Source organism: Contarinia nasturtii, unplaced genomic scaffold (assembly GCF_009176525.2).
Source record: "Contarinia nasturtii isolate CC-2019 unplaced genomic scaffold, AAFC_CNas_1.1 Cnas_scaffold_810, whole genome shotgun sequence".
Lineage (NCBI taxonomy): Eukaryota > Metazoa > Arthropoda > Insecta > Diptera > Cecidomyiidae > Contarinia > Contarinia nasturtii.
The window spans coordinates 1,057,678-1,071,766 of record NW_022198157.1 but is presented as its reverse complement, the minus strand read 5'-3'; the positions used below and the strand labels follow the sequence as shown (position 1 = coordinate 1,071,766).

The window sequence follows — 14,089 nt, the reverse complement described above, 5'->3', positions numbered from 1 at the left end:
ACGGATGAATATCCTTTTGCAATTGAAAATGTGATTTCAAAATTTTCCCAAAAATTCATGGGGTCGCAAATTTAAAAAGTGTCTCAGACAGACAATATATTTGGATTTGGTCATCTGAATATTTCGGCTCATCTGGCTAACGTTAGGCGATGATACGAAATGAAAACAATAGAAGTGATTGTTATAGTTATGGTAGTATTTTTATACCTATAAAATACAACAATTACTTCTATTGTTTTCACTCCATATCATCGCCTAACGTTATCCAGATGAGCTGAAATATCCAGATGACAAAATCCAAATATATTGTCTGGTCTCAGAATATTTAATACTCAAAAAGATCTTTACTATTTAAAAAAAATGACTAAAAAATGTGTAGAATGGTACATATTTGAAGATAGACGAGGGTTCCTAGGGTTCGCATCACTCCCCCCAAAATATTTATCGGAACCCTCAACACATTCTTGGAATTCTTTCGATTTGCTAGGGTTTTTCGACTCAAAAAGAGATCTCCAAATAAAACGAAAAAAAGCAGCAATCGTGATCTGAATCCCTTTTACACTAAATAAAATTGACCCTTTTTAAGGGTCCTATGGATTTTTCCAGTGATCCCCTACGCAATTTCGCTATCACCCCATCTACAAGTTGGAATTTTTATTTTATTTTTGTGAGTAGAGATCTTTTTTGGTCTTCAATTTTTTGATACTACATTTTCTAAAATAATTTTTAAAATTGAGACCTTTGAGACCTCGAAGTGCGACTCCTGATCAGAAAGTAAATTATACGTCTATTTTTATAGAATTCTTGTTATTTGAACATTAAAACTTCGTTCAAAATTTGACTGCATTGACAAATGATGCTATTTCCATGCCTACGACAAAAATTTTGTTAAATAAATTCTAAACTATACAATTAATTTTTCAACTATAATACATGTATTTTCATACAATCAATAATTAATTCAATATATTTCCGATTTAATAATTTAAAATGCAATTAGATCATGTTTTTATTGTTGGTAAATGTGAGAAATAGATCAATTCGTTCAACCGAAATTTATTATAAATCAGACTTTCAAAATTAGTTAGTTTGTGTTCGATTCATTTCGATTCCAATGAGACACAGATAAATATCGATTTATCTCCGTTCATTCAATCATTCGACATACAAGATGTAATACAGTTTCATAACAGTTAAAGTATATATAAATCTAATATCAATTGTTGTTGTTGTAAATACATATAGAAAATACATGAGATTTATTTGGCGTCGATATAAAGATACACATAAATATGGGACTTGTTTTTGATTGAATGTGTATGTCATCACATCATATTGTTTTTGAACTTGATATTATCCAGTTAAGTTGATGTCACATATTAAAATCGGTTAGTCAATATAGCAAACACACACACATATTTTCTAGCAATGATAAAATGGATTTTGTTGCGTACGCGTGTGACAAACAAACACATTTCCATATTATTATTTTCATTTAATTTTTCACATTCAACCGCAAAACAACACTGAATTTGATGACTGCTGATATGAGAGACCCTAATCAAATTTTCCGATATTGAGTATGCCATTGTTGTTGTCATTGTCGACGAGACACTGTAAGCGAAAAAGAAGATGAAAAAAACGGTTGAGCTTTTCCATTCTTGATATATATATCTGAAATCCGTTGCAAAATGTTTACATACACTCCACTGTCTCATCTATTTCGAACAATGTTTTATTTTCGGGTCAATACAAAATGTGCACGAATCTACTATTGATATTCGACATATAATGCGCGTCAAATGTGTGTGCTTTGTGGTTTTTACCCTCCATTAGTGTTCCCCGTCTGTTTTTTTCGCATTTTATTCGATGTTAATTCATCGTTGCTTACACTGTTCGATTACCTCAGCAACATGTACTCAATGGTTTTGAAGCATTTTCTCGCAATTAAGACCATTTTCGATTCATTTCTATTCTATTTTGTATAGTCGATATGAATTTGTGCGTGGCGAGAATAACAGACACACAGAGAAAAAGAGTGACGGTAGAGACACGGTATATAACATGTACTTGCGATGAGAATGGAAAGTTTTTTTTAATTTGCGATTTTCTTTTATCCTTGTGCTGTTGTGCGGGTAAATACAGCAAACATCAAATACACAAAGCACAACAAGCAGTACATGGATTTAATAATAGAAAACAGAGCACAATGCTGCAGCAGTAATTGTTTATTGTTGTTGGTTGGAGCGATGATAAGTGATAGGCTAAAAGTACTTTCTGAGAGACTTTTTTTTCTACTGCTACTGCTGCTGCGGCTGCCAAATGAACAATGAATCAATTCATATCGTGGTGATTGTTTGCGTTAAATCACGTTTTTAATTCTGCATTCACGATCGAAATATGAATTCAATAGACGATTCGATTTCCAAACAAAATAATAATTCTCTCTATCTCTCTTTTGATGTGAATTTTTTTGTTTGCTGTTTGCTGCTTTCAATCGTTTACTTGTTGAACGCGATACGGTAAAGAAGGTCTATCATTCTATCATGATTGCGGAATTGCTGCTTTTGATTTTCAATAATTGAATGTAAACGGGAATTGGTTTTTTCTTGCTCTTTGACCATTCGCTCTAAAAAGTAGAGTTTTTTGCGTTCAATGTCGGCCATATCGTTGCCGAATGATTCGTCGCTGCACGATTGAAATGATGACTGTACAGTTGTTGATGTTTGTGGATCCATATTTTTTTGATTTTTTCTCTTGTGCGTTTTTCTTTTCAAAATTGAGTTTTCCACCAAAATCACGTAATCACGTGGCTTCTGACCACTTCTTCTGAAAATTTTCCAGATAAAAAAAATCAATCAACGCGATGGTCCACGCAACGAATTTAATGTGTTCACTGCGACTTAGATGGAAATCAACAAAACAATATATGTGCGAAATGTCCGTGAGATGATGCAAACACCGAAAAATTGCAACTATCAACGACGACTGAATATTTTGGACTATTTATCCATATTTCATCGATGCTTTTGATGCGATGAAGTGTTGAAGCGCAAGAAACCAATTTCGCTACAATCTTCTATGCGTACGCAATATTTGTGTTTTTTTTTTCATTTCGTTTCTTTCAAATCGCTCTCTATTCAAGCATCTGTGCATGTATTCATATTTTGCCATCCAATCCAATCGACCCTCATTCATTCATGACAATGAAAGACGAACAAATCTCCAGCCCATCTCTCTCGCTTTTTCCCTACAAATGTTGGCATTTCTTCCGTTTGCAATACAGCTGAAGAAAGAAATGAAGTGATTGCCAAAAGGAAAATGATGACACACAAAGCAACATTGCAACATTTTCGTTAGCGAATCGCATATTTGTCGTTTATTGTTGCTAAGCTTGTATTATGTTAAGACAAAAGAAAATCATGACCTGAAAATATTCGTTGCATTGAAAATGAGCTTGAAGAGTTTTCAGCCGCGAGCCAAGTACATCAAAAGAAAATAAAAACAGAAATTATCTTGTCAAATAATTCAATATCACTTTTGAGTGATAAACAAAGAAGAAAAACAAGAAAAATAGAAAAAAATGAAGAAAACTGTACATTTTTTGTCATATTTTTTACTGCTTTGAAATTTTCGGAATAGAAGTCGCATTTAGCGTACTAGAATGGCCGTCGTGAGTATCACGAAAACTGAACGTGAAATTTGTTTGACATTGACAGCAACGGCTCGTATCAATTAGATTTCATCACATTGAGTTCAAAATATATCATCAATTGTCGGTATAAGCCATTAAAAATCGCTTAATTCAATCGATAATCGTTATTTTAGATATTCCAAACGATCGTTTTGTTTCAAAAGTGTGAAATTTTATCGGCAAATAGAAAAATCTTTTGAGTTGTTCAGTAAAAGAGTTGATGGTGATGAGTAAAAAATTCGCGTGGATTTGTTTTGATGCGAATGGATTTTGACATTTCATGAATCAGACGTTATGACGTCACAATCGTACGATACAACATGCGATTTATTTTGATTGGACGATGAGTGAATGTGTATGTAGAGTTGTTATTATTATTCAGATACAAACATTCGATGCGAACAGACGGTATCACAATACACAATAGTGTGCAGGACTTTTTTTAAGTTTAAATTGTTATATTAAAAATAGTAATAAAAACAGTGTGCAAACGAGAATTTAAGTCCAAAAGAGAATAAAAAGAAATCTGAAACTTTTCGTGATTTTCATACTCAAGGAGACACACAATATTGAATCATTGGTGTAATCGTAAAGGTTGACTTTTGTACGAAGGTAATCACGCGTTTTGACGCGCGATTTAAAAAAATAGGTCGTTCGACACAATGGACTCAGTTAAATGGTTGCACCCGACAGCTATGGAAACAGACGACGTTATGGTTTCAGACAATCTGCTTCAGTTTGTTAAAGACGACGATATTGTTTCCGGATTAGATACACAAGACGATATTTTACCCCAAGGTATTTTAATTGATAGTTTTTCAGGTTTTCTTTGAAAGAAGATGCTTTATTTTCGTCGATTTTTTTATTTTAGATATTTTCAACGAAATCATAAATAAGTTTGATTTTGATGAAAACGATGTGAATATAAATTCGTTTTTGAATGATTTGAATGCTGCCGCCGACAATAATACGCCATATATTCCACGAAATATTGACGATCCACTGCTTTCGTCATCGAATGCAAGCATTAATTACAGTGATTTTACTGCGCAACCAATACTTAAGCCGGCAGCTATACAACAACAACAACCACAGACGACGATTCCACAACAAATTACACACATCACCGCCACCAATACAACATCAATACCGCAACTAATTTCATCATCACCGACACACATTACAACGGCCGAAAATCCAAATCAACTGGAAACGGTTGTCTATCAAATTGCAAACACTCCAATAAGCGCAAATTCATTTGTGGCAACAACTACTGCATCGATGCAATCGCAACAAGTATTGAATGGTTTAACACCAATACAAATGGTTTTTAATAATGTGGACACGGCAAATTTTCAACAAACACAAAAATATTGCGAAGTGAGCGAGACAACAACACAACCGCTAGTGGTGCAAAGTGGTGCGCTATTAAATACAAATAAAGTGTTGGAAAATAATGGTAAACCGATTATTTTGCAACCAACGGTTGTCTATGCAAATGCAACACCAGTATCAAGTAATTCAGTGCAAAGTGTACAATTGATTAACACAACAAATGGCACAATTTTAACACAAGTCCCTGTGTCAACGATAATGGTTGAACAAGAACAAGAAAAACCACCGAAAGTAAAAGAAAAACGAACGACGCATAATGCAATTGAACGTCGCTATCGAACATCGATTAATGATAAAATTGTCGAATTGAAAAATATGCTGGTGGGAGAGGAGGGAAAACTGAATAAATCGGCAATTTTAAAGAAATCAATTGAAAAAATCACCGATTTGGAGGGCGAAAATTATGAACTTCGTTTGCAAAATGCACGTTTACGTGAATTGCTATTGGCCCAAGGACCAATTGCCGCCGATGAAAGTTCACTCAAAACACTACTTCTACAAAGAACAGTTAATCCACACAAGCGTCGTTATACAAATTCATCGACTGGTTCTGGTTCAGAGTACGGTAACACATCGCCACCAACCAGTGACGAATCGAATCCATCTTTGTCACCAGCCCATTCAGATACCGGTTCGATGCCACTCTCGCCACTTGGCAGCGATGAAATTTCAACCGAAATCGATTGTCCACCCAAACGTAATAAGAAATCGGATATGGAAAATATTAACCATGGCATGAGCTCTATTTCCAAATTAACATTGTGCGCTTTTATGTTTGCCATCATCACGATTAATCCATTGGCCAGCTTACTATCGGATTCAGCATCATCAAACGGTGCCAGTATGTTTGATGGAAAATACAGCCCAGTGCGTCGTGGCATTTTGACGGTTGATTCGGATAATGTTAACTTTTTCCAAGGCATGTGGCAACAAATCAGCAGCTCATTTTTGGCATTCGTTTTGAATATCATTCTCTTGACCGTTTGTTTGGTGAAATTATGCTATCACAGTGATCCTGTAATGAACTTCCGTTCACCGGCCGCTGATAAATATTTCAAACAAAAATTAATTGCCGATACGGAATTTGACCAAGGGAATGCCAAAGCGGCACTGGATGCGTATGAGAAGTGCTTACAAATGCTGGGAGTTGCTTTGCCACAATCATGGTTCGAACTGATTCCAATGACAATTTGGCAATTTTTACGGTGTTGTGCGCATCGTTTACGATTTGGCCCATGGCTTTCACGTAAATTTGGACGCATCATACAATCAGATGAAACACAAAAAGACGCACTGAATTCAGCACAAGAATTGGCCATCATTTTGAATCGATGCAATCAAATTCATTTGAGTCAAAATATGAAGGATGGGTGCGGATTGATCTTGTCTATGTATGCGGTTAATATGGCCGAAGTGACCAGAAATATCGCACCACTTACATTGATCGACGTTTATTTGACGGCAGCACTGAGATGCAGAAAGAATTATGTATACTTCTTCAGTTGGATTTGTAGCCGATACTATTTGTACAAAGCACGTAACGAAGCTATGTTATTGTGCGGACAAAAATTACCACCAAAATATAATTGGATTTTTAACAATGCCTACGGCTACAAATTTATTTGCAAATTCTCATTTGACACAATTTTGGAGAACATCGGGTCACCGTCAATTTTTAGCAGCGAAATTAATTCACTTGACACACTCTCGGCGGTATTTGCAGTAAGTATTAAAATCATTTTTTTTTTTTCATAAAAGGAAATCTTTTTAAAGATGTATTATTCCAATTTTAAAGAGATGTTTTTATCAATAATTTAAAAAAAAAAAATCTGTTTGCCTTTAAAGTGCTACAATGAACATTTACTGAAATGTGCTCTGCAATGCTTGGTTGGAGTCAGTTATACATCAAACAATGACATAAAATCGTGTATTGCAATGGAATGCAATGATGAAACTATAGTCAGAGATGTCTTGAATTATTCTGAGCTGCTCAAAGAAAGTAAGTTTTCACGATTTTTCTATAAATACGATTTTTTTGCATTTATTCGATCAACGTTTTTTTTATCTTTTCATTAGATTGTAAAGATCCGTTGACTCTCTGGTGGTCAAATCTGTTTAGTATTGATGCATGCTGGCTTCTGGGTGACGATGCATTGGCTGATAAAATGTTTGAAGATGTGGTCAGAATTCCAAAGGCCCTGCGTGAATCAAAGGATCCATTGGCTCGTGCAGCTGTTACCATTTTTTGTGCAAAGAAATTATTGGCGTAAGTGGCATGTATTTCACACTAGAAAACCAATTCAAATCTTGTATCGAAATGAAATGTTATTTATTCATGATTTCCAATATATCTCTTTATAATTGACAGAATGAAGCAAAAGGCGAGCGTACCAAAAATTTGGAGTTTGTGTAATTGTACGAGCAAAATGTTTACCGAATCATTGGTTTATAACAAAGCTACTAAAAATGACAAAATTCTGGTAGGTGATATTTTCAAAATAGAAAAAAAACCTCTCTTTTCTCATTTTTGTTCAAAAAAAAAATGAAAATGTATCTTTTTAAATTCATTACAGTTCGTTCAGTTGCTGATCTGCGATTGGCTGCTAGAGACTCGTACAACATGTTGGGAAATGGAGCAAAATTCAAAGACCTGTTCCGATGACGAAAATAACAATCTAGTATTTTGCAATCCATCTCTCCAAGGCAAACTATTGGAGCAATTTCAGGCCGATTTGAATAATTTGAATTGCATCATTGATTATATACCGGTTAGTAGTTCATTTCATATTTCACATTTTATGAACCTAAAAATAATAATAATAATAATTTTCAATTAAATTTTCAATAATAAATTGCAGACGGCAAAATCCCGAGTCTACCTCTATGAGGCTGTGTCACGATTGATGGCCGGTGCCGCACCCGGATACACGCAAGAATTGCTAGATCGAAGTTTTCACGAGCAATATCGTCGTAATAACCGATCCACTTTCCATTGTGGCAGTGGCAACAAAGACACCCAGAACAATAACTCCAATGAAAATTTGAATAGAAGACGATGTGGTCAAAATTCGGCGGTCGCAGTAGATGGTGAACGTGAAAGGGCCTTGGCCACGTACGTTGCATGCAAATACTTGCCGACCCCTTTACTTTGTTTACCTGGCGAACGGGTGGGCATGTTAGCCGAAGCGGCGAAAACACTGAAGAAAATCGGCAATCGAAAAAAACTAAACGATTGCTATAAGCTCATGCAAACGTTTCGCACCACCACCGTTTCAACCGATTGAATTAATTTATTAAGTGGATAAATGTTAATATCGTTTTGAAGATTTACTAACATTAAGATACATGTTTCATATAAGTATTAAGTTTATGTATATTATTAATGTTAAGTGAATATTTTTGAATTATTTTTTTGATTTGTAGAAAAATAAAAAAAACACATTATTTTTTTGTGTAATGCACTATATACCACTGAATCTGTGAATAATTATTTTTGATAGAATCATTCAGAAGACGGAATTACTATTCAGTTTCAACTGTCAAAATTTGATGATGAAGATTTGTATATGTTTGAGTTTGTACAACAAAAAAGTTCCATAATTAGATCCGTTCGAGTCAACGTCATACCATGTCCGTCCACGACTTTACACTAATCCATTTAATAAGAAATATTTATTAGGCGCTTTGTATTTTCAGGATGTTTGCAATCTACACACATTTATATTTGAATACAATGAGCTCATTGCTGCTTCATTCGATTTGATGGAGTGCAATTCATTTTGGACAATACAAACAGCTATTTATTGTTGCGTCAATTACTTCAATGAGATAACAAGTGTATTTGTATAATAGATTCACTGCCCACCAGTCCATTTATTTCTATCACCGTCATCTTATCGCAGTTTAATCTGTTCCGCTCAGGTTAGTTGATCGCATACAGTTGATCGAGCCATAAATTGCAAAATGTTTCGAACGTTGTGCATTTCAATCGTTTTATTTTTAGTCACGGTCAATGGGTACGGTATGATTATTATTATTTTGTCGATTGCAAAAATATACATGGTTTGGTGCCATTTTTTTCAGAGGTGCATAAAACCAAAGACATAACTATACACTATGCGGAAGGTGATCGATGTGGATATAATCGTCAGTATACGTATTGTGGAAATTTGTGTAACACAACGTGCAGTACATGGAATTATTTATGTGAGCCGGAATGTTATCGCGGATGTTTATGCTCACCGGGTCACGCTGAAACTCGAATATTTGGTGGAACATGTGTTCCAATCAACTCGCCGCTTTGCAAATGGGATCGAATGAGAAGAAACTAATGACACAATTACAATCAATTAGTAGCTAATGCAGTCAATTAATTGGTTCAAGTGCAATTTTTTTGTAACTTTGTACGATTTTAGATAATTTCTAATAAAGCGACGAGCATATTCATGTTTGTCAAACATTGTTTGAATAAGAAAGTTTAATTTTTTTTCACATTGAATAGCCCAAGACAAAGATGTATAGACACGTTTTCATGGTGAACTTTGATACATACAGTACTTGACTCATGATAAATAAACAGCATTTTTAAGAGAAACCTTTTAGAAACGATTTTTTTTAAACAAATGAATCGAATGGAAAACAACAAAAGAAGATATGAATAATTGAGAATCAAAATTTTGCATCAATTCTGTTCGAAGAAATCTTCATTTAAAGAACATATTTTCATGTATAAATCGAATACATATTTCAAATTAGTGTTCTTTGTCATTTTAAAATTTTAAAATATTTTACGTTGACGAGGACATAACATCAAAGCAAACAGTTGAAACATGAAAAATATCAACATGCTTGAAAAACTATTTGCTTATCTTTCGAACTATAAAGCTATTGCATTTGTTCTCTCTTTCTTACTGTACGAAATACATGTCGTTTATCAGTATTGTGTGCTGCGTATGATTGTAGCATACAGAAAGAGAGACCCGTATTGTGTCCATTGTGTGTTCGGTTCTTGTTTTACGCGCGAAATGTTCGATGATCTGTCAAAATAACTAAAAAGAATGACATTCGCATTGAGAGTGAGTTGTGCATCACATCAGAAGACAGTATTCCGGTTAAATCGCAGGATACACATATAATTAAAAGGTAAGATGGCGTTCTTTTAAAATTTTGTTACGTTATTGGTACGCATATTCATCTAAATGAATTTGTAGTTGAAAAAATGGACCAATCGACCAATGAACGAACACTTCGCGGCCACTTTGGTTACGAGGTAATTGATGAACCGGCAAAAGTATACATTCCGTATATCTATCGAAATAACGACAAATGGAGTCCAACGTCAATCCATATATGGCATTTTGTACAGTTTATGAAAGGCACATACATAGAATTGCGTCCGTATCTTCATGATTTTGGCTTTTTAAAAGGCTACAAAATGAACACTGAAGAAGAAAATTTGATGGAAGAAATAAACTTGATCCACAATGATCGAAAATACCCGTACCAATTCAAAACGAAGAAACAACCAAATAATTTGATAAACATTCAAGACGTTCTCAACATTTTCCAATATGTACGCGATTGCACAGAGAAATCAAAGTTGGGCACGCAATATCAAATGAAAGGTAACATGGCCAAAATCGAAATACTGTCGTCCGAATCTGAACTGCTCATAACAAAAAGTTATGTATTGCCGTATGTAACAACGGAAAACAATCGGTATGTTCCGTCGCATGTATTGTTTGACAAAAATATCCTACCAAAAAAATTGCCCGTAACCATCCTCAAAAACATGGATGCTATGTATTTGCGATTTTTGTTGGACGTTTTGGAGCACGAGATACCAATGTCCAGTTTTAAAATTCCATGCTTGAATCTCACCGAATTATTAGAGTATTTGAAGGAAAGTGAAACCATCCACGATATCGATTATAATTATTGGCCAACCAACGATAGCAATACCACTGTCAACAACAATAATCTACATTTCGCCAATGTCACCGATAAAAATACCATGAAAACAGAAGAACCAAAAGAGGTGAGCTTTTTTTTTTGCGTAAAAATAAATTTTATATATTTTTGGTGAATAAATTCTTATTTATTGGCAGAACCCGCTTAAGCGAAAAGGTTCGGATTCAGGCAATATGGCAAAGCAACCTCGCAATGATTTGGAATCGAATGTCAAAGTACAAACATCGGAGACAATCGAAAAGCCGATAAAAGACAATTCGAAGGAGGTTGACAAGACACATGTGAAAAAAGAAGCATCGAAAAACAATTCATCACAAAGTACAACGTCAAGTGATTCTTCGGAAGAATACGAAGTCGAGGATCTGCTTGAATATAGAAAGAGATGGGGCAAAGAGGAGGTATTGGTTCATTGGACCGGTTATTCGTCGGATTACGATTCGTGGGAACCATTGTCACATTTGAATCCTATACTAAAAGATGATGTTCCCGAATTGCGTAAGAAATGGGAAGAAAAACAACGCCAACGGCGAAAACATTGATATAGTTTAAGTTGACTCATCGTATTACACTCAATTTATTTCTAAACGTAATTAGAACTGGAAAGACAACAATAATCGACTGAAACTGAATAATTTATATTTAAATCTGAAAATATCGAGAAAAAAAGAATCGATGCAAAATGTTTAAGTTTTAATAATGTCACAGACAATGAATTTCTAAGGTTAAGATTAAGAGCAAAACAAAATCAAAATGTATCAGAAGTTAAATTCAGTTGAATTTTGATGATTCAATTAAACATAGAATTTTTTTTTTGTTTCAAAGTATCCCGTTTGGAAAATTGGACTTTTTGCTATTTATTTTTGAAATCATACTTAACTATTTAAAAAAAAAATACATAAAAATTGATAAAACTTAAAAACAATCGTAAATAAATTATACGAAAATGAAACCGATTAAAATGAAAGATTTTTCTTTTCGACATAAATCTAAATAAAGTTTTTGCTTTGAGCGTCTGCGGACGTTTTGTCATCTGTCTGGTAAGTGAGCAGAGCGATTGATTTACAAACAGCCTTTGTAAAATTTATACGCCAAATAGCAGTCGATGCCATGGATTATACCCAGCATGAAACCAATGTACTGAAAATGGATGAAAACGAATGGGTTAGTTTTGCTTACACTCAATTTTAAATGTCGTCTTTAACTCACATATACTGCTGTCATCGCCGGATATGCCATGTAGGCACGTTGCAACTCGAATTTGGGGTATAGCCAAAACGAAGTGGTGAATCCCATGTAAAACGAAGCACTAAAAATAATAAAATAGATAAAATTTATTAAATAATAAATAATAATTAAACCAAATTAATAAACAAACCTGAAGTACATGAAGCAGGCACAGAGATTGTAGAAGATTTCCTATAAATGACACAGCAAAAAATCAATTAATTGGCACTTTTACATCGAAATGGAGCTGTTATAGGTACCGCTGAAGTGTGGGTACTTTTCTTGCATGCAATTTCTTGTAATCAGATGCTGTACTTGAAAAATTGTATGGAATAAATGTGGATACTAGTGAATGCCCACAACAACATTCTCCGGTGCCAATAACAGCTCTGTAGTCAAATTACGAAAAAAAATACTTACAAACAGTGACTGTCGAACCAGATTGAATGTGCGAGTGGAAATAAGGTAGCAGAATAGCAAAAGTGATGAGGTCAGCAGGCACGATGAAACCGTGGTCAGGAATGTGTTGAACGCTTTACAAATGAAAAGAACAAATTTTAAATTAGACACTCTGTGTATGTACACTTCTGTTTTCTTTACAGCGACCAAAACCAGAAAAATAATTTAAAATGGGTCTGAAATGAAATTTGGAAGTTACCTTGTCCAATATCCGCAGCCGATTCCAATCCAAATCGAACCAACAATGTTTGACAACACGATCCCAAAATCACTTCGCTAATTTTCATCAGGCCATGATTCGTTGACAAAAAGTTCAAATTGACACAAGTGAACAAGCGACAACAGCAAATTTTGATTCCACCACCACCATCTTCCATGATGTTTTGTCGTGCAATTCTTGCCGATCGTTGTGTTGGCATTCCAATTATTGTTGGCATTTTATCGCTGTGATTTTCACTATTTTTGTTTGATTTTTGTGAATGATGAAATCGGTTTTGTTGCACAATGAAATTGCCTCGAAGTACAGACGGTCGTCAATTTCTTTCTTGATTTTTTTTTTTTAAACTTATTTCACTATGATTTTTTCGACTAAAATCGAATCTGACCACAACAAAGAACAAAAACACACAATTTAGTCACACAAAAATATGTTTTGTTGATGCACGCACAATACCGGCTTGTGAGTGAGACGCCCGTGACTAAAACGCAATGAACTGATTCAAATAACGCACACGCAAATACCAATGCATTGGCTGCTGTGTGCATACACGCGATGGTCTCTGTAAGATATTGAATAGCGGTAAACGTCATCGCATCACAAAACCATAACCTTATACAGAGCGCTCCAAAACGAGCTGAGTAAGTCAAGATGTTTTCGTCCGTCTCTTGATTATTTATTTTTAGATAAGTTCTGAACGATCCTCAGTTTTGAATAAATCGGTGTTCATTGACATCTATCCCTTGTCGCTGTTGCATACATGTGCACAAATGAGACTCAATATGTTTACCGTTCCACAGCGGATGTTTATGAAATACATGAATCGTCACATTGAACTACAAATTCTTACGTTTTTTTTCTTTTTCTCATTTGTGCATCATACAGACGTGTTAAAATATAAGGCAATTTTACGTTTTTGGCCGAATTCATTCTAAAATGTGATTCATGCTTTCTATTTATAACACACAAATTTGAGCGGAGGGAGGTCTCTGGAAAATTGTACGCGTAGTAAAAAAAACGATCACATATGCGATAGCAGTAATGAAAGAAACCTCATTTATTACCACAATATATCGTAGTATAAAACATTCTTAATATCATCTAATTAATATTTCAGCAATATCGTTGTT

The 14,089-nt window shown here is 34.5% G+C and overlaps 3 protein-coding genes and 1 long non-coding RNA gene across 4 annotated transcripts; 3 read left to right on the top strand and 1 right to left on the bottom strand.

Moving 5' to 3' along the window:
* Positions 1-3,768: 3,768 nt before the first annotated feature.
* Positions 3,769-8,555, top strand: LOC116342031 (sterol regulatory element-binding protein 2). Its single transcript, XM_031769501.1, has 7 exons — positions 3,769-4,492; positions 4,566-6,811; positions 6,935-7,088; positions 7,166-7,355; positions 7,458-7,569; positions 7,663-7,857; positions 7,948-8,555. Exons 1-7 carry the CDS (start codon positions 4,357-4,359, stop codon positions 8,371-8,373), a joined length of 3,459 nt encoding a protein of 1,152 aa, XP_031625361.1. The 5' UTR covers positions 3,769-4,356; the 3' UTR covers positions 8,374-8,555.
* Positions 8,556-8,758: 203 nt separating this feature from the next.
* On the top strand, positions 8,759-9,564 carry LOC116342132. The gene is made up of 2 exons (XR_004201224.1): positions 8,759-9,110; positions 9,173-9,564. It is a non-coding gene; the product is annotated as an uncharacterized LOC116342132 (long non-coding RNA).
* A 554-nt stretch (positions 9,565-10,118) lies between these two features.
* LOC116342113 lies at positions 10,119-11,883 on the top strand. Its single transcript, XM_031769612.1, has 3 exons — positions 10,119-10,231; positions 10,300-11,126; positions 11,197-11,883. Exons 2-3 carry the CDS (start codon positions 10,308-10,310, stop codon positions 11,596-11,598), a joined length of 1,221 nt encoding a protein of 406 aa, XP_031625472.1. The 5' UTR covers positions 10,119-10,231; positions 10,300-10,307; the 3' UTR covers positions 11,599-11,883.
* On the bottom strand, positions 11,874-14,045 carry LOC116342114 (protein singles bar). The gene is made up of 5 exons (XM_031769613.1): positions 12,942-14,045; positions 12,704-12,816; positions 12,435-12,475; positions 12,266-12,365; positions 11,874-12,196 (listed from the first exon to the last, which is right to left on the bottom strand). Exons 1-5 carry the CDS (start codon positions 13,177-13,179, stop codon positions 12,119-12,121), a joined length of 570 nt encoding a protein of 189 aa, XP_031625473.1. The 5' UTR covers positions 13,180-14,045; the 3' UTR covers positions 11,874-12,118.
* Between the last annotated feature and the right edge of the window lie 44 nt (positions 14,046-14,089).